Source organism: Calypte anna, chromosome 2 (assembly GCF_003957555.1).
Source record: "Calypte anna isolate BGI_N300 chromosome 2, bCalAnn1_v1.p, whole genome shotgun sequence".
NCBI lineage: Eukaryota > Metazoa > Chordata > Aves > Apodiformes > Trochilidae > Calypte > Calypte anna.
In genome coordinates this window covers 17,589,059-17,615,022 of record NC_044245.1, presented here as the reverse complement: position 1 = coordinate 17,615,022, position 25,964 = coordinate 17,589,059, and the positions used below count along the sequence as shown (strand labels likewise).

The following is a 25,964-nucleotide window of genomic DNA, read 5'->3' as shown; positions in this document are numbered from 1 at the left end:
TTACTCTACAGCTGTCTGAACCCCATATATAGGCCTCAAATAGTGCAATAAAAAGAGGAATAGTTGGAGGAATAGAGGAATATTGCACTCGAATAGTGCAATAAAAAGAGGACTGAGTATTGTCTACCCAGAGGTCAGGGCATGCATTTGGACAAAGAACTCCCCCGTTTTTCTGATGGAGGGTACCAGTCAACATAAAATGTGTGTTTGCTGAGGAAATGTGGTCTCAAGTTGCAGTAGTTTGACTATTTCATGGTGAACTTTGGTAGTGTATGAGTCAGGGGTACAGGAGAGAGAATGACCATGCAGCCTGTGAGCAGGCGTGGTCTTTGGAAGGGAAATTCCAGAGCAGTTTTCTCTGCTTTGATTCATGTTCAATAACACCTAGGAGATGAGAGGGGATGGACATTTTCAACACTACAAATCTAACCCAGGTTTTCTTACGGCTTCTCAGAAGAAGAATTAAAAAAAAAAAACAATCCAAACTTTTTTTTGACAGTTTTTGACTGGTGTACTACTAAATATAGTTGTTTCACTGTGCTTCAATCAATAATGTAACAGCATTATGCTTAGAAATTAACAGTATCTCCATTAGAAAGCTGTCTTATACTGAGTGGTTAATGAGCTGCTAAAAGAAACATGTAATGGGTCCTGCCTTGTTATGTCCAGAAAAGGCTCATGTGTTGGCTTTCAGTAGAGTCAGGAAAAATTGACTGCGGAGAACCAATATACAAAGAAAAGCAAAGTTTCTAGAAGTTCTCAGCTGGTTTGTATGATTTCTTCCAGTTCTCAACGCTTCATAAACGTGTTTGATAGCACAGATGGCAAATGCTATCTGCAAAAAGATATTTTCCAGTTCATTGCAAAAGAAGTTCTCCTTTCTTTCAAAGACTCTTAAGTATCGATTGGCATTCACAACAGGAGGAAAGCCTTTGTATACTGAGTTTTAGTGTTCTAAAAAGGAGAATTTACCAGTGCTGCCCTGGAGCAGTAGTGGTGCACCTGAGAGGAGGAATTATCTGTCCATCCTGCCTGAAGTCTTTGGGAAGCTGCTTCTGACCTAATCAGCTCAGCATCTGCAAAGGAAGAGCAAAACATCTATCAAACATGGGAAGATCAAGAACTGTGACTCCCTGTGGAGCAACTGTTGGGAGGGAAACAGCTGAATAATGTTGAACATACTCAAATCTCTGACTTCACCTAATGCACACTGTGCAGGCTGTGTTTGTAGTCAAATGATGATTCATTTTATGGATGTGGAAAAGCTTTTGTGCATCTGACTTAAAAGACACTGCTCTGCTGTTTGTTTGCCAGTTGCTTTTGCCTTCTTTTAGACAAATATAAGCATAAATATTCATCTGGAGTGTGATTTTTAATTTTTTTTTTTTTTGCTGAAAAAGCAGACCTGGCCATGGAACTGGCTTGGGAAATGTCCTGGTGTTTGGTACACTGAAAAGACCTGAGAACTGACAAGAGCATTTAGAAACTCAACTTTATGAAAAGCTCAGGTGGACTAAACCTCAGTGATAATTTGTCTCTTCATGGTTATCAAGTATTCATGGGATGCGCTCACACTCAGGAATCAAGAACCACTGGTTTTGAGGACAGAGTCACTGAAACAGCTCCCTCCATCACTTTGAAAAGCTTCTAACCCCAACCTCTAGAAAAATATTTAAACTTTATCCCATCCACTTCTAAAGGTTTGGGTGCAGGAAAACTTATGTGATAGCCTTTCCTCACTTTTCCCAGCCTTTGTAACTTGCAGGCTCTTTTTCTCCTATGAAGACAGCAGGAGAAGGTTAGATGCTTCTGTCAGGTTCTGTGCTGCAGGCAGCACAAAGAGATGTTCTGTGCAGTGTGAAAAGTCAAACTACTCTCTCTTCCTGAGCCAATTTTGGTTGCCCTCATGCTCCCAGCAGGAACATTCTCTGCTTTAGCAGGTGGTGACAGGTAGAGAATGCAGGTGATATTTCCTTGAACAGTTCTTGCCAAGAATAAACCTATCCTAATAGTAAGTGCAAATGCTTCTATAGAGAATGCTACATGTTCAGTGGGAGTTAAATGGTGTCTGTACCTGACATATGATGTGCCTTTTCTTATGAAGGTTCTGTCCCATAAGAAAAACATGTTGCTAGCTCTGTATAAGTGAGAATACATGTAACTAGCAAAGTGCTTTCCATGGTTGCTTCTAGGAAGAGTAAAGTGTCATCTTAGAACCATCAAACTCAATGGGAAAAATATTCAAGTGCTGTTTTTTCCTGGGAATGGTATGAGTTGGGGTGAGCAGCAGACAGCATCAAAACAAAATGAAATCTTGCAGATGTTGTTGCTAATTTTGTGGAAATGACCTTCCCTTTTCCACATACTGAAATGTTCCACAGAGAGCTGGAAGGTACAAAACAGCTTGACAGCACAGTGTGTGAATGCGTGTCTCTAACATAAGCGTAGCTAATATTTTCTGTTATCGCTGTATATCGCTCTCTGGGCAGCAATCAGTTCCATTTAAATATGAATTTTATGAAAGTAATGTTTTGAATTTCACTTTTGTATATCCTGTTAGGGGAAAGAGTGTTGATAATTTTTTCCAATAATCGTATAGTGAAGTAAAATGAAAGTCTAATTCCTGTGACACAGCTAATGCTCTTTTTAATTCTACACTGTCTGAATTTTTCAGGGTTTTGAAGGTCTTTCTGTCCCGAACTGCTCAGCGTATTCCATACATGACAGGTGGGCGAGTGATGAGGATGCTGGCAGTTATACTCCTGATAGTCTTTTGGTTTCTTGTTGGGTGGACTTCGGCAATAACCCAAAATCTGGAGAGAAACATTCCACTCATTGGCCAAGGGCAAACATCTGACCACCTGATCTTCAATATGTGCCTCATAGACCGCTGGGATTACATGATGGCTGTTGGTATGTTCATTTTCTATCTTATCTTTTAATTTCTATAATAAAGCTTGGTTACTTTTAATTTTTCTTCCTTTAGAGTATGTTTAAGTTTTGTCAGACTGCATAACATCACGTGATTAGTTTATAGGGAAATGAAATATTGGCATATATGTTTTTTAATGGACTGACAAGTAAAACATATTTAAAATATAGTGAGAATTTTATGACTTTCAAGGGTTTGTAACTTAGATTGTAGTATCAAAGTGATAGGTGCTCAAGAAATTTTGTCTTTGAAGACAGAAGATATGCTCTTCTATACTATCAAAGTAAAAAAGACTGTAGCTAGAATAACAGAAGCTTTTTGCTTCTGCACCAGAGAATTTGGCAAAGCTCTTGTGTGTGAAGAGAGAAAGAACTAGGAAGACCATTCTTCCAGAACCTTGCAGAAATTATTATAAAAAGTAATGGGAAGAGGAAATGTATATTCTCTCAATGCTTGGGGTAGGCAGGAGTTCAAAAATGACATCCTACAGAACTCATATTGAGGTGAAAAATTATTCATTTTTGTATCAAACAAAATTATAACAAGGGGTGGATTCCCTGTGCCAGGGCTGTTACATATATAATGTGCTTCCTCCTGATGGCCCACAAGCTTCAGTGCTTCTGCACCTCCATTCATTGTTTCTGGTACAGCTCAGGTGTGGCACCCACTATATCAAACAAAGCAGTGTTTTGAAATCTAAAATAAATTCTTACTTTTCTGCCCGTTCCTCGTGTTCACATCGACAGCTCCATTGCTGAGTTGGTGAGCTCCACATGAGAGTTGGTGGCTGCTTCACAGGAGAGTCCTGATGAGATGGATAGAAGCAGCCTGGGGGTATGAAAAGAGTTTTCTCTGAGAGGGGTGTACAAAAGCCAGTGCATATTAATGCACAGCAGCTTTAAAGGCCAAAGCACTGCTGCCAGCTTCACCAAGGACTTTTTGTGGCTCTTAAGCTGTTGCTGTGCTCAGCTCCTGTGTCCTTTGTGTAAAATGTCAGAGGCATACGAGTCCATGTGTCAATTTGCTTGCTAGTAAACCACACAGAGAGGAGAATAAAGGAGTAGATTTTGAAATGTGCTTGGATTTGAGCCCTTTTTGTGGGGGGTATCGATAAAAAAACCCTATACTTTCCAGTAATGAAACAGCACTATCACCAGAGGTGGTGTGAAATCAGTGAAAAAAGAGAATTGAATGTGAAACTTGGTTATGTCATTTGTAGTCATTCATTTTGCATCAAAATTTTACAGCATTTTACAGCCAGTAATGCAGTGCAGAGTTATTAAAACTTTGATAGTAGTGGTTGTTGCATAATGGGCAACATGTTTTTGTTCTCCAGATTTTATAGCTATGGTAGTGGAGTGATCAGCTGATCAACAACTCAGATCTTAATACGTAATTATGATCAGTAGTGCCCTTTTGATCAGAAGTGTGCTTAGTGTTGCTTCGTGCTTAGTGCTAGAAAAAACAAGGCTAGTTTTAAATCTTGTATTTACATTTAGAGGGGATTTTAATGTTTTAATGTTTTTAAAGATACACTCAAGCACAGCAGAGCCAAAGCCATCTCTCAAGCCTCAACAAAATTGGGCAGAATTTCTTGTGTTCTGTCATTTTGTCATTGTACATAAACTATCCTATAAACAGTTACGTTTATGCAATTCTTCAACAAACTATGCAGCCACATTAGTGGTACCAGGAGATGTGTACCTACAAGTCTGTACTAATGTGTGTGTATATATATGCTTGTATATATCTGTGTGTATGTGTATGAATATGCACCTTAAGATTTTTATTGTTAATAGCAGTCTGAAAAGCTTACACCCAGGAAGCTTACAGTAGGAACTAGTTCCAAAATTAGATACTTCATCACAGTGACATGTCAGAAGAAATACCCATAGTGAAGAACCTCCTTTTATTCCTATAATTACTTGGACCAGCCTTGCAAAAGATTCTATGTGATAAATTAATTGAGAGATAATGATATTTGATTTAAAATGCTAAAATAAAAGCGCTGGATGATAATTTATGAAAGACATGTTATTTCATTTAATTTAGTCAGGCACAGACAGTATTTTATATAAAACTAGGAAGTATTTTGCAATGCATTCTGTCACCTGCAGCCCTTGCTGGAATACCTCCCAATTTCACTCTGCTGTCAACACTTTACTGAAATGTGGAGAGGGAATTGTCAAGGTCGCAGATTAGTGAAGTGAGAATTAACAAGGCTCTGTTAGCAAGTCTTAATGAGATGAATCCTTCATGCTACCAGAGATTATTGAAGTTATGATTTATGAAGCATTTTCCATACTAATCCTGCTACTTAGACTCTATCTCAGGAGACTTTTATTGCAGTGAATGTTTTGTATTTACATTTCCATTAAGTTTAAAAGGATGCTCTCAGTTAGAGAAATAGGGACTTAGACACAAAGGTTGTCACAGTTTCTAGCATTGGCTCTGTACTCTGTGGTATGCTGATGAGAAAAATTAGCATTCAGAACATGGTATTTTATCTACATAATGTAATGTAAGCTAGTATGCATTTTCCTTGAGGCTGGATACTTGTTGAGAGCTGAATTTCACTTGCATAGCTTCTTTTATTTCATTTGTGTTCGTTTTTGCATCACTTAAAAGGATGGGGCATCTGTCTCACTGACAAGCCATGGCATAGTTGACAACTGAAGATTTTAGAGGAAGACCTGGGGGCTTCAAAATACTCACCCACGAAGCTTTCCTCTATGGCCTGGATATATTCTATACATCTTCCTGTCACAGCTAAATTGCAAGTTAGAACAAAAAAAGCAAGATATAAACTTTTGATACATAAGGGATTACAGTGTCACAAATCAAGCTATTGTTCTTTATCCTCAGGAAGGAATCCTATAAGTGAAAGAGGTATCAGCACGGGATTTAAAAGAACTTTCCAAATACTGGGGAAAAAAGGAAAATAATGTTTAATGAACAAAGACCCAGGCAGTATAGAGAGGCAGGCAGATATAATCATGTGCACAAACAAAAAAGAAGCAGAAGTGAAATCCTGGCAGGTGGATATTCCTGACTTCATCAGGATCAGGGTTTCTTCTTGCATGGGTAGGATGTGAGCTGGATTTTAAAAAAATTCTCCCATGCATTCTATGTGCATTTCAATGCCTTTTTTAAAACAGAAGTGAATGCCAGGTATTTTTCCCCAGCACCTGGTTTATTCCCATCTGGCAGGAGCTGGGCTGCTTCTGTGCAGCTGTCCTGAGCTGCTTTCTGCCATAGCCCACTAATTGGTGGGTCATGCTTTGGGTCCTGGGTATCAAGAGGATTTCAGACATCGGACTGCATCATAATTACTGCATGCCCTCAGCCAGGAAAAAGAACAAATTATTTCAGGCTAATCCCAAAAGAACTCCCTCCCAGCAGTCATTTGTTGATATTTAATATATATAATCTTTGCAACTAAAAAGGGTGTGAGTTGCCAGGACAGGCTCTGACAGATTGGACATTAAGAATGTCTGTACAGTTTTGAGCAAGGGCATTGTAATACAGCCTATGAGGCCCTTTATTAAATTTTCTACAGGCCCTCTGCTGCATTCAGCAGATGAGTGATTATTCTGATTTTGTTTTTGGTTTTGGTTTTGGTTTTTTTTTGTTATCCCCAGTTCATGTGGCCCTTTGCCATATTTGGGGGATGTTGTTCAGAGTATACAATGAACAAAGAACCGTTCTTTTCCAAATGGGCATTTTAAAGCCTTGTTCTCCTTAGCATCCATGTACAAAGATTAAAGCTAAAATTGACAACAGTAGCTATCCATTTTGAGTGTCTGCCTTGAGACATCTAGAGACTGGTTTGTCAATGTGCTGTTTTTAGCCTCCTCTGTGTGGAAAGCACAGCCAGGAGGTACTTGTCAGAATTGGGCACTGATGAGGATCTGGCTTCAGTTCTCACATGATATTCAGAAAACGTATAATGGATAAACAGTGATCACTTGTGAAAAGCTTAGACTAAATTGTAAGCAGCAGAAATAGAAAAATAATCCTGTGTCCTGTTCCTGCTTGCAACCTGCTCTTCCTGCCACCATGTACATCTCTTTCATAGTCTGCGTTACCAGCCCTGTCTGCAGTTTATGTCCTTCATTTCTAGGGTATGGTAAGTCTGGAAAAGATGCAGGGAAGAGCAACAGAGATCATGGAAGTACAGAACGTCTCCTCTATGAAAAGAGACTAAATCAAGTGGGACAGTTCACTCATTGCAGATTAACTGTTTCTTCCAGTTTATTTTGAAATAAAACATGGTAAAGGGTGATGAAGAATGGAACTGTAAAAAACAAACAAACCAACCAAAAAACCCACCAGGTGTTGCTTTGGTTTGTTTGGTTTCTGGCTTGGTTTTTTTTCTGTGATGACCAGAGTCTACATTTTTCTTTTCCTCTCTCAAAAAGAGCTACAACCCCCAGGCTGAGCAATTTGGGTTGTGTTACCTCCTGCATTAATGTTGCTTTTTCTTGGTATTTGCTACATCACAGGTGAAATCCCATAGCCTTTATTTAGGTACAATTTCTACAAATACTTCTGCTAAGGAGACCATATTTGGGTTACCTTAACTGTGTGCTTATGAATTGGTAAATTCCATATTCAGATTCTTCTGCAAGCTACCTGCAGGAGGAGGTGGCTTTGAGAAAGGCTGTTAGGTGTTTGACTTCTTATCTTTGCATCACCCTGTTTGAATCCACTTCTTGTGTTGCTCCAAGCCTTTCCAGCCCTTCAAGTACTTTGGATACCATTGGCATTTACTTGTGTCTTCATCAAAATGTGAGAAGAGGTCCACACTCAACCTGGTTTCAGCTGGTGATGGTAGGGCTCCCTGATTCTCCCTTTTCATCCATACACAAGTGAAGAGAATGATGGGGGGCACAGAGGCAGAGGAGTGGTCAGCTGGCTTTAATAGCAGTGAACTGTGGAAGGAATGAGACAGGACAATACATTTGTGTAGACTAAGGAGTAAAATGCGTGAGTATAAGGGCTAAGAGAAATACAGAGGTGAGGGGAGTTCCTAGAGACTGTAGACCTCACTGGTGGCATGTTTCACACAAGGAGACTCCTACACTTTCTGCTCATACTCAAGTCAGAAAATATGCCTTAGTTTCCAGCAAAAGCCATTTCCAGTTCACCCTCAAGTCATAGGACCTGTAGACCATGGGTCAATGTGTCCCTTGCAATACTTGGTTTGGACCTGCAAGGCAGGCTTGTGGCTGTGTGGAGGATGGTGTGTGCTGTGTCCTCCACCAGCCCATGGACCTCTGCGCTTCTTTCAGCCTTGCACAGCCACAGACCACAGAAGTTCTGATAGAAGGAAAAAAAAAAAATCAGGATTTGGCACCATTAATTCTTGCTTCACACATAGGTCTCTGTATTGCTGTGCCTAGCTAATTCAAATTATGTTGAGATATGGTGAGAGAGGCAGATAAACCTTGGGTAATTTATTTGCTAGGAATAATTCAACACTAAAGACTTACATATGTAATCATAGCTCATTGAGATATCTGAAATTGTTCCTATTGAAGAATAAGACTTCTCCTGTGACATGGTGCAGCTCTCCAGGTGGGAGATTAGACTCAGTGAGGCAGAACAAGGCTGCACTGGCTGGCAGCACTTGAGCAATTGAGGACACACTTTTTTTCCTTATTTAAAAGTGTGCACTTGGCTCCAGTCAGCACCCTGAGTGAATGGATGGATGGAAGATCCTTGGGTCCTGAGCTCACTTCATTTCAGTAAAGTGGATTAAAAATGTAGGCATTAGTCTGATGAAATGAAGTGTGATGGAGAAGCTGATGAGTTGTTGTAGCTGTGTTATGGATATAAGTAGAGTTGTAATCAGTAATTTGTGTTCAAAAGCTAAGGGAAAAATGTTGTAACTGATGGAACTGCACTGTTTTGCCAACAGTACAAAGTTCAGAATACCAAATGAACTTTTTCAGGTTGCAGCTGTGATGGGCTTTCCCTTATTAATGTAATGAAACTGGCTCCATAGAGCTCCTTTCAGCAGCTTTAGCCCTCAGCCATCTCCACTTAGAAGCTGTCCTGAAGAAGGGCAAGACAAAGGCATTTCTGACAGGGTGGGAGGGCTGAGGAGCCACTGGGGCAACCTGTTCCTTTGCTAACCATGGTGAGAAGGAAACTCGTCAGTCAGGATTTAAGCTGTTTATAAATAGCAGTAAATTTATTTCCACTGTCATCTTGCAGTGCCAATGTGGCCTTATCCTCATTTTGCACAGTCAGAGCTGAGGCACAATAACATTAGGGTTACATAGTCCATTTAATCTGGCTGCCCATTTTGCAATGCATTTGGCTCAGTTACAGAGCTTAGTCTACTGTATATATAACGTGTTATGTACAGTCTCATAGGCTACAGATACAGCCCTGTGTGCTCAGTTCTGCTGCAAATTGCAGCAAAAATGCCTAGGTTGGTACCCAATAGCAAGAGAAATGCTCTCTGTGATCACCTTTGCAAAGCTGGGCTTGAATGTTTGGTTTTTTTCATGTGCACAGGAGCTTGAGGTACAGACAGTTGGAATTCAGTTGTGCTTGTGCCCAAGACTGTTTTTTTTCCCTTGCAGTCTTTTCTCTCACTAGTTATCCAAATGTCATTTGCAACAAATTACAGAGCTTTCTTCATTAGCCAGTCTTGATTGATCTCTGGAATTGCTCTGTCACATGCATTAAATGAGTCTGGTTTCTTAAGAAATTATACAGTTAACTGAAGGTGATGTATGCAAAAGTAAGTTAAGGCTGCAGAAACAATAGTTTTATTTTAGTGCTGTCTGATTCTTAGAGACAGCAGAGCTGGAGACGTCAGGGTGAAGTACTTTCCAAAGGCCTCTGAGAAGAGTTGATGTGCGACCCCTGTTCAAAAATCCTGCTTTGTATTTCTTGATTTTCCACATTTCCATATATGATCTTTGCTTTTCTGAAGCCTTTTTTTCTTACCTCCCCTGAAGTCATGCCCTTACTGTCTTCGGTCCATTTGTCATCCTTTGGGTGTTCTCTTCCCATTCTTACTTGGGTCTTAGGAGGCTCTCAGTGGCTTTTCCAGATCCTGGAATAGAGGAAGGTGACTTTGATCACTGCTTTCAGGTCATCCTATCTTGTTCTGTGCATTCAGGCAAAGTACAGACACCTGCAGAGCAGGCAATGAGAGAGGATATAGATTAACACAGGAATTTTCTTGTTCTAAGGGCTGGTCAGGTGGGAGTGGGTCAGTCTGCATTTGCCATGCTGTGCAAGGCATGACACTGAAAGAAACAGAGACTGTCTCTGGACAAGGCTTTGCCTTGTATTGGCTTTAAATGTGAAAAAAAACCACAGACAACTGCATGTTTAGCAAAACCTGGTAAGTATATAACTCAGATCTTCAGAAGAAGTTTCATTAGGGCAATAAAGCCAACCTTGAGTCCATCCTTCTCTGTAAAGCAGATGGGTATCACTTACTGTGAACATATTATTGCCTTCATTATCAGAAGTTGCAGAATATGAACAATGGCCTAAAAAAATCCCAGGTGAACAGGCATGGCACACTCTTAGTTATAACAGTTCAGTGGCATTGGGCATGCGTCTGGCCCAGTGTGTTGTATGACCAAACTAAGTGTTCCAAAATGCTCTATTATCTAAAAACATGATGGGCAAGCAAAAGTAATAATGATTTTAAAACACCAAAGGATATAACTAAGCATATTGGTTAGATTGTGCAAAGACCAGAAATAATGCTATGTTGATAAGAAATGCATTATAACTTGCAAGAGAGCTATTTAAATGGTAATTTGTTTTGTGCACACAGCAACATTTTTTTGCATCTCTTACTTTCCATTCGTATATACATCCATTTATGCCTTTAAAGCAATTGTCCATTTTCTTATTCTCTTATCTATTGGATTAGCACCTGATACCTGAATGTATGGTCTGGAGTTTAGCTATTGCCAAGTTTATTTCAGAGCTCTTTTATGCTTGTTTTTTTCTTTTTCTTGACATGTTCTGTCCAGAGAGCTGTTTGGCAGAACTATCTCCTAGGAATTTCCATCATTTTTCAGAGTGAAAAGAAGACATTTCATGTTCTTGTGCTGGATAAGTAAAAGGGGTTGGTTTATAAGCCTTATGATAAAGCATATGTAAAGGAACAAGATCATGTTTTGAGCTTTGACTTGGGTTTACAGGTTTGCAATACGCTAAGATAATCCTTTAGTGATCAGGAAGCCACTCTTCTACACCAAGCTTTTAATGCAAAATTATTCACCAACCCAAACAGAAATTTCATATCTCACAGATTTTTATTGTTCTTTTTAAGATATTTGGCACTAAACAGGCACTAGTGTGCCATAGGCAGAACTAAATAAGTCTCAGAGATAAGTGGTATATTAAAACCATGTTGCATGGTGCCCAGATGTCCTCCATTTTCTACTTGTCTGTCTATCTGTCTGTCTGTCTATCTATCTGAAGTTACTTATATCTGTGTTTTTCATCAGTGAAATAAATACATTAATGCATCAGCCTATTTTATATTAAGAAACTGAAAAGGCCATTTTGTCATACAGCAAAATTTTATAAAATCTTCAATTTTATGTTTAAAATTGCACTACTGGTCTGTAGCTCATTATATGAACTTGATTTCCCCCTCAAGCACAGCTTCTCTATGATACATTTAAGCTGTGTAATTAGTGGTTTAGATAATTGGTTTTCTATCAGTCTGTGATGTTTGTTATTGCTAATGAAGTTATTGTAACATTTGCCTTAGCAAATACAGGAACTCTGTTATTTTACCCTGTGTTTTAAAACCTATTCCCTATTTGTGTTGCATATGAGATGTCACACTAATTATTATCTGCAGACAGAAATGCCAGCTCTCCTCTAAATGTAAAGCTTTTATAAAAACATTACACACTGAATTGTGCAAACTACTGTTATGTAGATTAATACTTGGAAATCTCTTGTCTTAGGAGCTCCTTGAAATTATGAATGTGCAATTGAAAACTGTGACATTTTCAGAATTAATAGTATCTGGAGAGCAACTGCTATCTTCATTGCTACTTCACCCAGCTCATTGAAATAGATTTTTTCTTTTTTTCTTTTTTTTTGTAAACATGGCTTTTTCCCTTTCATTTGCTTTCTGGGATACTTGTATACAGATCAGAAAAAATAATTTAAAAATTAATTATTTTAAATCTTCAAACTTAGAAAATATTTTTTTTTCTTGTAAAAATAAGCTAAATTTAGCCCACAGTCTAGTTTCAGTAGGAATACCTTCAGTATTTATACTTGTATTTTCATCCCTTTAAAAGCCAGACTTTCTCAAATTCTCAGCCTCTGTTAGCAATTATAACTGACTTCTCAATCAGCAAGAGACTCAAGGCTCTTCGCACTTCATCTGAGGAGGAGAAAGAAGAATGGACCATGGGTAGTTTTGTGCCTGTTATTTCACAATTAGTTCATCTATTCAGCTCTGCTGACATTTGTGAGGGATCCTTTGATCTTATTTTGCTGAAATAAAATTTGTATTCCATTTGTTCAGAGAAGACTCTAGGAGCAAAATGGCTTGGTAGGTCATTCCTGCATAGGTGTTTTTAAGAAACCAGAGTAATAGACTTCAGTGGTAGTATAGCTAATTATGAATGAAATGGAAGTAGCAGACAGTTTGCCCAAGTGATAAATTTAAGGAGGATGTGGTAAGACTTTACCTCTGTATGTGCTTTTGTAGAGCTCAAAACCAGGCTGGTACACACAGGATTTATACCATGCTCTTTTCATACTGACACTCATTAAGGTCCCAAGTCAAACAGTTAAAGTCAACAGGCTTATTGTTGTTGGTATTTTGTTGAGGAAGAAAAAAAAAATAGCAGCATGTGTGGACTACAACCTTTCAGATGTTTGGTTATATGTAAGTGGTAAAATTGCTGCATTTACATAGAGTATGTACTACTAAAAAGGATGAGTTTAAAGCTAGACCATATGTTTTTAATAAAAATAAGAAACAGCAGTGTTATTCAAACTGAACTCTTATCAAAGCACAGAGAGATCTGTGTGGCTGAAATAATTTTATCAAAACGTGTTTCTTACTGGTTTTAGCTCAAATTAGTAGCAAAATTAGAAGTTTCAAAAATCTGTAACTGTTCTACAGCAGTTACATACTGTTAACAGTATTCAATCTGTTGCTAATGTGGTTTCAAAAATATTTGAGTCCTTATGCAACCTGACAAGTAATTATTTGCTGATAAGTACTATAGGTCAGTATCACTCATCACCTCTTCTAGTTACAGTAGAATAACATGTATGGACAAAAACAAGTATGAGAACTGAGTTTCTATTATACTGTATTTTTACTGTATATTTTGAATGTATTTCTATACTGTAAATGTCATTTTTTCCATATTGAGGTATAGTCAGTAATAATTTAAGATGTAATCACAAAGTACAAAAATTCACAAAACAGAGGAAAAGATTAATTGAGGGAGTTTCCTTTATGTCAAAGACCAATGCTTTCAGAGATGACCTGCCAGAACATCTAACACTGAATGCCTAGATTAGGGTACTCATCAGAGTACTCTCAGTGTTCAAGGAGAGGCATGGAACCTACTCTTGTGTCAGGATGTGATGGTCTGCACCACTAACTCTGTTCATAGACAGTAGGAGGATCAGGGGCTGAGCGAGGAACCTCATTTTTCATTGACTGGCCATAGGTGAGCTAAATCCCATCCCTCCCATTTTACTTTCTTCTCTCAAATAAATGAACTTGCTTTGAGCAGAGTTGGATGTATAGTGGTGTCACTAATGTAACAGTCAGTAAGTAAAGGGATACAATGATCAGTGGAACAGAGATGGCATTGGGGGTGTCTGTCATGGAATTGCACGGTGCTGTGTAGGCTCAATCACTTCCAGCCATTGTCAACCCAGACTGCAAGGCAAGAGGCACAGGTGCCAGCTCTACTCATAGCTGCATGGCAGAGCTGTGTTGGTCTTTTTTTGTTTGTTTTTGTTTTCTGGAGGGAGAGGTTTTTCAAGATGAGTATGAAATTATTTTGTTTCTATCAAAAGCAAAATGATGTCACAGCAGACTGTTTACTGGAAACTGGAATCAGAGTACTGCTGGGTGCAGATGAGTTAGTTCTAACAGGATAGTTGAAGATGAGCCTGACCCTTTATTCCTGTTTTTTCCATTTACTCATTTCTCTCCTAATGGAGGGAAACACGTCATTTGTTATAATTACATTAAACTCTCAGAAGTGACTCATCACACTATGTGCACCAGCAGTATGAGCTAGCATGAGCAGAGGATTTTTTTAACCCAAAATATATTGCTATGTCTGAGTTATAAACCTTTGAAATGAAACTGTTGTCTTAAAAAGTTTGTAGTCTAGTAGTAGCAGCTGTATGTGCCTCTGTAACATGAACCAAGGCTACAAAAAAAAATTATTTTAAGTGATGTAAAACTTCTGCAGTACCAATTCAATAAACAAGTGAGACATTATTAGACATTGTCTTCAAGTTTACCTATTGAAAAATGGAAACAACGTGAATTTCCTTATCTGGAAAAAAGTGTGTAAAATGAAAATCAAATCTATCATGTGCAGTGGCAAATTCTATGTGCATACATAGGTGTGTACATATGTACATATATGAGTGTACGCTGTCTTTGCATAGAGACTCATACAGAAGCTACTATAGTACTTCAAAATATCTTCCTTTTTATATATAAAACTAATTGCAAATTATTTCTTTTTGTTCTTCTCACAGCTGAATTTTTATTCCTCTTGTGGGGTGTTTATCTCTGCTATGCAGTGCGGACAGTCCCATCAGCATTTCATGAGCCACGTTATATGGCTGTTGCAGTTCACAATGAGCTCATTATCTCTGCTATATTCCATACAATTAGGCAAGTGATCTGTAGATCTAGTAATTAACTATTTATCTTTCAGGTTTCATATGGTGCAACTTAAAATGGGTGAATGGGATAGGATGAATAATGGAAGGTCTCATAAATTCTGCAAATTAAGTGATTACTAAACTTAAAACTGTTCCCATAGGACTGCAGAATATGTACAGTCAATTGGTTAGTTGTATAATTAGGGTTTTTTTCAGTATAGGTAGCTGTTCTTGGATCAAAGTTAAGCATGTATGATGAATTAGATATAGCAAAACTACTGTCTATCTTCAGTCATCTGCATACTGCTCACTGGTTTGTATCTGTAGAAAAACAACAGGTAAGAATGTTGGTTTATATGAACTTTTCCTAGTGTGTAAAAGATTGGCAAGGTGCAGCTGTATGTTAAGATAATTGGTTTGTGCATGAAGCATAGTGTTTTATATGCTGACATAAAAAACTGCTATGCATATGATGCTGGAACAAGAACACAAAGCACATGTTTCTTATGAAGTTTACAGTGAGCACTACATTTCGTAATTGTAAAGTATTAGAATAGTAATAAGTAAATAAATGTCTTTGCCAGACTTACATGAAGATTACTGTATATGCCTTTCCTACAGACTACCCTATAAAAATTAATTGGTCCTGATAAATTCAAAATAGAAAGATAGCTTTAATCTCATTTAAATTTATGCTGTAAGATTCTTCTGACTTTCTTATGACATTCTCATGCCTTCTTTAGCCTCCTGACAGTTCTTATCTAGTAAGATTTAAATTTTTTTTACATCTCTTCACAGACAGTCTTCAGTTTCTTTTTTGCTGTTTCTTTTTCTGTCTTGGAACTTATATTTCTTTCTACCTTCTTAACGTTTGCTTCCATGAAGCATCATTTTTCTGAGTAGACATCAGCCTAGAAGTCTTTCATCTCTGCTCCTTTCAGCTGCTCTTTTCCCCTATCATTGTTAGAAGGTTTTCTACATTTTCCAGACTTACAATTTCTTGTTTTCTTCTCCTAACTCTGTATCTCAACATACATATACTCTCAGAATCTTCTTCTTTACTCCCTAACACAATGCCTGCAAAAATAATGTTTAAAATCTGTATTTGATGGAAGCATTTTTCTTTCCATTCCTGATAGACATAAAAATCAACTATAATACTTTCTAATTGATTATAATCAATATGACAGTTTCTCAGTCAGAATTTCCCCCTATTATAATGTTCCTTAACCATGTTTTGCTCCATATTGGGAGATACAGTTCAGTGTATTAGGAGAGCTATAATGTGGGCTGCAAGTTTCTTTTAACAGTGAGACAAGATGAAAGTCATCTTGGATTAAAGAGAGAAGAAAAGGGGGAAATGTGACCTTTTAATACATGGCTAATGAAGGAGACACAAGATAAAGTCTTTCAGTTTATCCTGGTGAGGGTCCTATTCCTTCAAACTACATTCTGCTGATTTTGTTCTTCCTTCTTTTTTAAAAGAAAAGTACATTATGTATTGTTTCTTTGCCCAATGCATGCTGATTCTGCTGAAGGAATACTGTGTACTGCTTATGGATAGGAGTTAATAAAATGCACAGAAAGTAGATGCTCCCTCCTGAGACTGTCAGTTTCTCTATATACAAGTCTTAATCCCATCTCTTTGAAGTTCACTTTTCCTTACCATTTTTTTTCCTTTGGTTTTCCTTACCAAGTTCTGCATGTAGCTGGAAGAGCAGAAATGTAGGACTCAGATTTGTCTGACATATCTGAGTTGTCATGAAATTGAAATCACTGGAGCCTTTAAGGACACCTTCTATTTCGAGGCAGCCATCCAGCCTGAAAACTCCCAAAGTTCATATAAGATTGATGTGAGCACTAAATAAAACCTCGAACGCTTTGCTTTTTGTTTTCTTTTTAAACTATTATTCCCATTTTGGAAACACAGGATTCCTTATCTTCAAATCAGCGTGCCATAAATTCCTGCATTGCTCTTTCTCTCTTACACTACTAAGAAAAACAATATTTTTATGAAAAAAAAAATCTTTCAGAGAGAAACCCTATCTCTGTTAGGTGTGAATGCCTACTACAGATGCTGTTTTGCTTTCAGGCCTACGGTGTGGATCCCTTGATCAGTCAAAATTTCACACATAAACCATGCAAAAAGCATTCACGTAATTTGAGGATTGTAGCTGTCAGTAGTTAGAATTTGCCTAATCCTTGTAGGCATTAAAACCTGTGAGCCTTCTGTCTAATGGATGTGGCCACTCCTGTTTCCATTTGCAGGCCTAATGAAGCTGAGCACAGCCACTCTTTGTACAGTCACACACCATACATGGCTGTCCATATGGACCAACACAGGTCCAACATGTATAGCCTTGTCCTGCTCCTTCTCTTCAGCTGATCAAGTTCTCTAATGGAACGTGCAGCCTGTGTAGGCTCACAAGCACACTGTATTCAGTGGTCCTTTAAATAGGAGCACAATCTTTAAGCCAATCTAATAGTCATATTTGGGTTTGGGTCTTTCCAGATGCAGGTCTTCCACATGCTGGCTAGTCTAGCCTGAAGTTTGCTCAAAAATTGAACATAGACACATGCACAGGATAGAGAGTGAGATCATATGAACATTAGGAGAGGATTTAATGAGAAGATAAGAGATACTGGAGCGATAAGGTACAGGGTTCAGTCAGTGAAAACATGCCCCTTTTATCCCTTCTTTCCTTCCCTCATCTACCTTTGCTCCTCTCTGGCTGTTTTTGTCTTCTCCCAAATAAAAACCCCAGTCTCCATAACTTTTTTTTTATTGGTCCCAATTTTGCTACATCTGTACTCCATTTGGTACTTCTGATGTCACTGGCTTTGACAATGTTCTACTCCCCAAAGCCCGCAGTGCTCCCTTCCCTCTAAAGTTTGGCCATCTCCCTGTTAACCACCTGTAAAATCTTGCCATAACCCCAGCTCTTTTCTTCACTTTTTGCTCTGTTATTTGTTATACCTAAGAGTTTCTCATGTCATTTTCAATAGATTTCATGTTGTGTTCAGTTGGCTAAACCTCAGGTCTGAGCCTCCTTGTATCCATGCACACCCCAACAACATCTCTGTAATAAATAATTATAATATATAATTGTATTCATGAAACATTCAATTTACAAAGTATTTAAAAAATAATGACTTTATTGTCATGGCATATAAGCAAGTGTTTCATGCCAGACTATTTCTGTCAATAAAAGCTTCTGTAAAATGTGCATCTGGACTTTGACAAGCTGCAAATGTCATTTCTATCCAAGTGATTTCTGTAAACCTGCAAATTACAAGCCAGTGGTACATCCATTCATCCATTGCATTGCTTACCATTTCTGTCCTTGGGAGCTCACTAAACCAGATAAGCCAAGCATGCCCCAGCCAGCTTTAACTTAGAGCTTGTTCTATCACTCTTAAAAAGCTCAGTAAGGAATTGCTTCATCTGGGAGGGTCAGCCACTCATTTCTTAGAATTTGCAAGGCTTCTGGGCCCAGTGATATTGAGCTGGGTGGTCCTTTAATCAAGACCCTTTCTCTGCATCCTGTGAAAATGCATTTCAGTTCAATTCCCTCTTTGGTGGTTTATGAGCCTCACTCTATGTCTGTGATCTATGGACATCATCTGTTTATGAAGTGCACTGCAATTTATCATAGTACATGTGCTTACTTAACCTAAAATCATCTGTTCAGCTCCTTAATGTATGTAAACTGCCATAACTCAGTTTAGGTTAAGAAGCTGTGACAACATAAACCATCCAAAAATAGAGCTAAATAGAGTGAGAATGATGGAATAAGCAATATACTTTGAATAAGCAATATCCTTTAAAGTCTCTTGTTTCTTTGTATATTTTGTTTTGGCTTGCTTTGTTGGTTGGTTTGGTTTATCTTTTATTTTTATTTTTCTGAGTTGTTTTGAAGTTGTGGTATATAAGTAAAGCATGTGGATGTAATTTTTAGTATGTATGGAAACATTTCAGAACAAAACCCATTGTCTTTGGCCTTTCAATGAAAAGAATAATAAGGAATATTAATTATGTTGAATCTAATACACTGGAGAAAAGGCTGTGAATTGCAACCCTGAATTCTATTTTCAGATTCATTCTTGCTTCAAGACTGCAGTCTGACTGGATGCTGATGCTGTTCTTTGCACACACACACTTGACTGTGACAGTCACTGTTGGACTACTTCTGATCCCTAAGGTACTCCTGTCTCCTGTCTCTTTTCTTTTGCCTGAAGACTGAGGAAGAGAAATATTTTAGTGCAGAAGCAGTGCTGTATGAAATTAGCAAGCAACTGATAGAAAAGGAAGATGTAAAATTTGCCTATGTTACCTAAAAATCTGTAATTTTTTTTATTTTAAAAGCCATTATACCTTTCAAAGATTCTTTCTTGCAGCTTTCAAAATTCTAAGGGTTTCAAGTACTTAAAATGTTCATGTGGTGAATACAAGAAGGAAGGAATCCTGCCTAATGATGCTTATTTCAGGTATTTGGGTGCCCATGCTGCTGCTGGGGTTAGCTGAGAGCAGGCAAATAGTTTAGATGATGGGAAAGAAAGATGAGGATGACTGTTAAATAAAACTGGAATGAGAATCTTGGATTAGCTACGTGGTAGAGTAGTTGGGATCTAAACCAGGCAGTTGTTACAGTCTGAAAAAGGAGACCCCTCTCTGAGTCAGAGCCTAGGATGGAGAGATGCTGCATACTGAGACAGATGTGGACTATGATATGGAGCCAAGACCGTGTGTGTGTGTGTGTGGGACACAAGAAGATGGAGGATGACAGGAGGCAGGGGTGAGACGAGAACATTCTCTGAACAGCACAGGTCCCAGCAGGCTCTGTGGTCAGAACTGCAGGCAGCTCCACCTGTCTCTAGCACCAGTCCACAGGATTAGAATGGAGCTCTCTTCTTAGACAGAACCATAGCAAAGTGAATGATCTTACTGTGGTTTTTGAAATTATGGGTAATATTAATGGAGAAGGCAAGAGTCAAACAGTAAAGGTGAAAGCTACATTTGAAGGCAGAACATTAAGCAGGTCAAGCTGATACAACTTCCAGGTTAATGAAGCTGCTGTTCCTGACTTTTGCCTGTGTGTCACAACAGGGTATGCGCATAACTTTCAAATATACGTACATTAAACAGTCATAACAGGGAAAAGCATTGATGCAGCTTTAATACTGAATAACCTTGATTTATTTTAAATTACTTTTCTGACATTTGGCAATAATATTACTAGTTTAAATTTTACATTCATATACTTCATCACATATCTTCAAAGATGTCTTTCTATATTAACCTAGAAAATTTGTTAATCTTTCTGAAGCTGACTCATAACTTCTGATCAGTATTTCCATTTTAAGTGTATTATCTGTGTAAAGCTACAGCAGCTTTTCTTCCAGCACAACAAAGAATTCAGAGAATTAAGATTCACAAGGTTAAGTTTTATTCATAAAGTTCTGAGGCCAGATGACTGTGGGGACAATAGCAACTTACACATGAGTGAATGAATATGAATAAATAAATAGCTGACAACCTCTCTTCATCTCCTGATCTGAATATTTACTAAAGCTTAGAAGAGACAGATTAACTTCTCTCTACTTTTATTTGTTTCCTTCTTTTTTTTTTCCTCTTTTTGTAAACCACCTTATTTCTACCTTTCCATGGTTAGGATGGAAGAGTTGCTTTCTTTTGTATTATTCAACAGTATATAATGTAAAGTACAGGTTTTAGCCTAATTCAATACTGGCTGAAAGTCTATTTCCATAGTAGCTCAATTAAAATGCAATTTGAAGAGGTTAAATTAAGCATCAGAATAAGTGGAGGATTTTTTTCTTTATGGAAATGTCTTGAGATTTATCAAATTAAGCCATCATTAATAAGAGTTCCTTCCTTACAGTACTGATATTCTGTAGGATGCTACTCATGCCAATGATGCCCATAACTAGTATTTTGAGTTGAGGAAATCACATGAAATCCATAGAAAAATCATTGTGCCATAAATATTGTTTTTGTAAACTCTTACAGTGACATTGAAATAAACTTGCACTGATGGTATCATCTTTTTTATGCATACTGATTGCAGTTCTCACATTCAAGCAATAACCCAAGAGATGATATAGCTACAGAAGCTTATGAAGATGAGCTTGATATGGGTCGATCTGGTTCCTATCTGAACAGCAGTATCAATTCAGCATGGAGTGAACATAGTTTGGATCCTGAAGATATTCGGGTATATATAACTCACTTAAATAGCATTTATTTTTAAGAACAACACCTTTTTCCTGAAAGTAAAATCTGAGTTGCATCCCTTTGACCTTTTTTTGCAGCTAGCAGCTGTAGCAGGCCTGCTTAGGTCTCTCAATGATTTTGGTATCAAATAATTTAAAATCTCATGAAAAGTGTTCACTAGTATGACAAGAAGCTGCATTACTAGTTGTAGTAAAAGTCACACTGGAGGCTAAGGAGGAGGAGCCATCCACAGCAAGAGCTGTTTATCACTTTACATTGGCTCTTTGAGTTATCTCAAAGTGCAAATAGGATTTGGTGTCAGTGTGCTTAGTCATTCATATGAAACATATACATAACTATATAGCATACATTTTTCAAAACACAATTAACAGAAAAAAATACTTTATTTCCATCCTACATGAAAAAAGGGCTTATGTTCTCAGAGTGAAGAATGGCTGTAGATTTCAGGAGGAAAGCTTTTACCACAGCACTGTGAAATCTGAAACAGTGTGAATGTGTATGAATTGTGCATTCTGTAGGATGCACAGATGTGGATGGTAGCATGTTTGTGCATGTGGATTGCACTTATTTTTACCAGGGAAAAAAAATGGGATTAACGTTGATGGAAATATGGCATATTTAAGAATTATAAAAGAGTGAAATAAGCTTAATGCCATTTTTGGATTAATGAGTAATGCATTCATTAGGCTGCTTGTTTGACTGGACTTGCTCTGTACATACTAGTTTTACCATTCACTTTGCTTTGCAGGATGAGTTGAAGAAACTGTATGCCCAGCTTGAGATCTATAAAAGGAAAAAGATGATTGCTAATAACCCACATCTCCAGAAAAAAAGGTGCTCTAAAAAAGGCTTGGGGCGCTCGATAATGCGACGCATTACAGAAATTCCTGAGACAGTGACCAGGCAGTGCTCCAGGGATGAGAAGGACCTGATGGAACACAGCTCTGCAAAGAACACAGCTACACTGAGAAAAAACACACAGGATTCCACAAATTCTGCAAAACCAAAAGAAGAGACTCTGAAAAACAGAGTGTTTTCATTAAAAAAGTCCCACAGCACTTACGATCATGTTAGGGATCAAACAGATGAACCAAATAGCTTAACTACAGAAAGTGCAGAAGATAGAGCTGGTGAGAATTCACTTCTGGATTCCTTGAATGGTAACAAATTAACCAAAACTGCTCCAGAAAAAGTTGAAGCTGCCTCCACTGAATCGGTTCCTTTGGTGTGCAAATCAGTAAGTGCACACAACTTAAGTGCCGATAAGAAGCCTCTGCATCCAAGAACATCTGTATTACAAAAATCCCTCAGTGTTATTGCTAGTGCCAAGGAAAAGACTCTGGGACTAACAGGTAAAACACAAAGTCTAGAAGAAAGCACTAAAACTCCTAGATCTCAGCAGAAAGATAAGGAGGTCAGCAGAAAGCACTCAGCTTCCGATAAAGGGGAGCATAAAGATTCCCACCGGAAGAACTCTACCCCCTCTGAGGAAACAAAGAAAACCCAGAAATCTGGAATTATGAAACAGCAAAGGGTTGGTCAAGCACCTGCAAATCCAGACACAGGCCCAGGTAAGTCTCTACACAAGGACAATTTTGACATAGGAGAAGTTTGTCCTTGGGAGATATATGACCAAATTCCGGGTCCTGTGCCTTCTGACTCTAAAGTTCAAAAACATGTGTCTATTGCTTCCTCAGAGCCAGAGAAAAACCACCCTTCCCAGCCAAAGGGGAAGGCTCATCATAAAGTGAAGACACCTGAAGGGTATCAACAGCCAAATCAAAAGAGCTCAGAAAAGGTGGAGGCAGCCACTCGGGAGACACAAGAGCAGCATGAGAAAAAACAGTCAAATTCCAAGTCTCAGGTCTCCCCTGGCCTGAAGTGTGAGAATGCTAATAGATATGTACCTAATACCTGTGGTGGGGAGTGGGAGGAGCTACCCCAGAAAGCACAAGAAAAGGAAAACCTTAATAAATTGGCAGAACAGAAAAAAAATGCCTCTTACGAGGGAAATATGCTTTCATCTGACTCCCATAAGCCAAGAAGTTCCTTACAGCAACCTTTAGCATCTCGAGCTGAAGTCTGCCCTTGGGAGTTTGTTACACCAGATTTACCAAATGCAGAAAGAAGTGTAGCTTTATCGAACACCTCTGCTATAAGTGCAAATAAAACAGCAACACCTCGAAAATAAGAGGCTTTTGGACTGAGGAGAGTAGCAACATTGAGAAGAAAGACAACAGGAAAACCAGAGGGGACTTAGGCCAAAAGGATCTGAAAATTCCTAAGGAGCATCACTTAAAGGAATCAGCACTACAAATAAGTAGGAGTTAAGCAGAGTAAATTATCATTCATGTTGTTATTATTTATTTATTGAGTGCCAACAATGTGAATAGCAGTGCCCAGAACATGGTCCCTGCTCCAAGGATTTTATTGTGTCAATGAAAGAAACCTGCCTTTGTGAAATCACTTCTCCTTTAAAAGAAAAAATACATGGTCGTAACAAACACACAGTGTAGATCTTAACTGAATTGTTTCTGAGTGCCACACCTGGCTGTAACTTGCCCTTGGGACTTTAAAGATCCAGCAGAAGTAGGGCACAGAAAATGTCCTGATGGCAGAAAGTGATATCAATGAGCAGCTTATTAAAATGACGACTTGTCACCTTACGTGTTTAATCTAGATAGCACTGCTAACTCAATGCATCCTAAAAATACATTTTTTATAAGGATAGCTCTCATTTTCTTATTACTGTGTGTTTAAGTATATTGTTGTGTCTCATATTAAAGCATTCCAGATTGCATAATTTTTGCAAATAACTTTGATATTATGTGACACAACAACACATTTATGCAATCTGCAGATACTTCCTTCTAATTGCAAGTTAAAATACCTGTTGTAGACTTTTCTGTTTCTATATAGCATTGCAGTAATTTTTCACTGGCTATGGATGCTATAATTCATATTGGGAAATTCCTTTGGGCTTTGGAGATTTTTATTTTCTTTTTCTTTCCTGTATTTTATATAGTGATTTTTTTTCTTTACTCTCTGTTATTTCAATTTATAGTTTGATACTCTATTATTCAGGGGTTTTATAAGCTGTAAAGTTACTCGTCATGCACTTCCCTGTTAATGCTCATGGACTCTGCTAATAGTGAAAATTCAGTCGTCTTAGCTGCTTATTCTGGTTATTCTTAGGACAACTTATCTGTTGTTTGTTACTGATTGGAAAATGTTATCTAACAAACCAAAATTCTTACTTTCAACATCAGTAATTATGATCTTGTTCAGTATTTTGCGCTGAGCATGTCCTCTTAGGTAAGACAAGCAGGAATGACAACCAATGTACCCCAGTAATGATCACCTGTTTTACTAAACCCAGACAATCTTGGTAAATACATTAGCTATCTCAGCTAGAACAACAGTGTACTGTCTATCCCTGTTGGCAAACATCCAAAAACTGGCTTTTGGAATTAGGAGAGAAGCCCAAGATACTGCTCTTCCCCAATATGTGCAGTTGTAAGAAACAGTGAGAATGGAAATGATGGCATCTCTCTCCTACACTCCAAAATGCTTTATTTTTTTTATTTATTTATGCATATATTTACAGTAAAAGTTAGTGGTTTTTTCAGTAATAGCTACAGTCTTTATCATGCATATTAGCTTAATTCATAGGTGGCCCATTCACAACCATGGTACACAATCAGGGCCTGAGGATGTATTGTAAATTCTGAGGAGTATCACTAATAATAAAAAACCCTCAGCTATCCAAATGCAGTGACAGTAAAGTGCTATTCACTAGAATTGGCTATGCATACAGTACACCAGAAAAAAGACAGCTCAGTCCTAAAGAACTTGTGCAATTTGAGAGAAGTGATGGGATTTAGTGGAAGAACACTAAAAGAGGATGATTGAATAGAATGTGTTGTGTAATATATATATCATATATATAAAAATAGATATTTATATATGTTTAATATATAAAATGTCATATCTAATGCACACATGCACATACACGTATGTAGTATAAACTTGATTTTTGTGGCATCATAGAAAAAGTGGCTTAAGATAAAATGCAATGAACAAAGGGACTTTAAACAAGCTGGGCATGAGGAGGAATTTTCTGTCCTTTAAGGACAGGAGTTCATGGGCACATCTAGATTGTCAGATCAAGATGGATCTGACCTTCCTGGTGCCTCTGCTAAGCCCAAATCTGGAACATGCTGACACCTGAGACAGCTGGGGACGAATTGGCTCAGGCCCTAGTGCTGTCTACATACATGGGCCTCACTCACAAATTCTGCTCATTAGCTCCAGATTGAAGTGGCCAAACTGCTCCAGACAGCCTGGTTAGGTTGGATGGTGCATGGCTCATCCTGACATAGGTCTTTGCTACCCTGAGCTTGTCTGACTGTCTCACCCCTCTTGTAGGGTGTAGTTATGGAGAGTTATGTAGTTATGGAGTATAGGAGATCTATTCTTTTCCTTTAACACACATCTGACTGGGACCCTTGCAACCCAGAGTCCCCGTTCACCTTTGAAAGGGATCCAGACATCTGATGCTGGCATTCTTTGGACATCTCTGCACCCATTTTGCACACACAGTGCCAGCTGCATCCCGCCTGCAGCCCAAATCCAGCTCGCTACTTAGTGTGGAAAAGAGCTGAGGTTAGAGATGATGTCCCCAGATTCTCCCTTCCTGGTTCCAGACACTCAAGGGGTTTGGCAGTAACTTTTCCATCAGCTTCAGTGGCATTTGATCAGCTTTTCAGAGGCAAAGTAACCCTGAATTTCCTTGCACAGGAAGAAGTCAATTCTGAGAAATCAGCTTTCTAGGAGTCCTCCAGGAGCACACCGACCCTGTGTGCAGAGAGATGCACAACTTTAGACCTGATT

General features: G+C 38.3%; 1 protein-coding gene across 1 annotated transcript in view; it reads left to right on the top strand.

The window, feature by feature from the left end:
* Positions 1 to 23,262, top strand: part of GPR158 (G protein-coupled receptor 158) — a 173,049-nt gene extending 149,787 nt beyond the window's left edge. Inside the window, exons 7-11 of the mRNA XM_008492712.1 lie at positions 2,675 to 2,913; positions 14,690 to 14,828; positions 18,915 to 19,020; positions 20,905 to 21,051; positions 21,820 to 23,262. Of these exons, the coding sequence (XP_008490934.1) occupies positions 2,675 to 2,913; positions 14,690 to 14,828; positions 18,915 to 19,020; positions 20,905 to 21,051; positions 21,820 to 23,262 (2,074 nt within the window). The remainder of the gene's footprint in view (positions 1 to 2,674; positions 2,914 to 14,689; positions 14,829 to 18,914; positions 19,021 to 20,904; positions 21,052 to 21,819) is intronic.
* Positions 23,263 to 25,964: the final 2,702 nt, after the last annotated feature.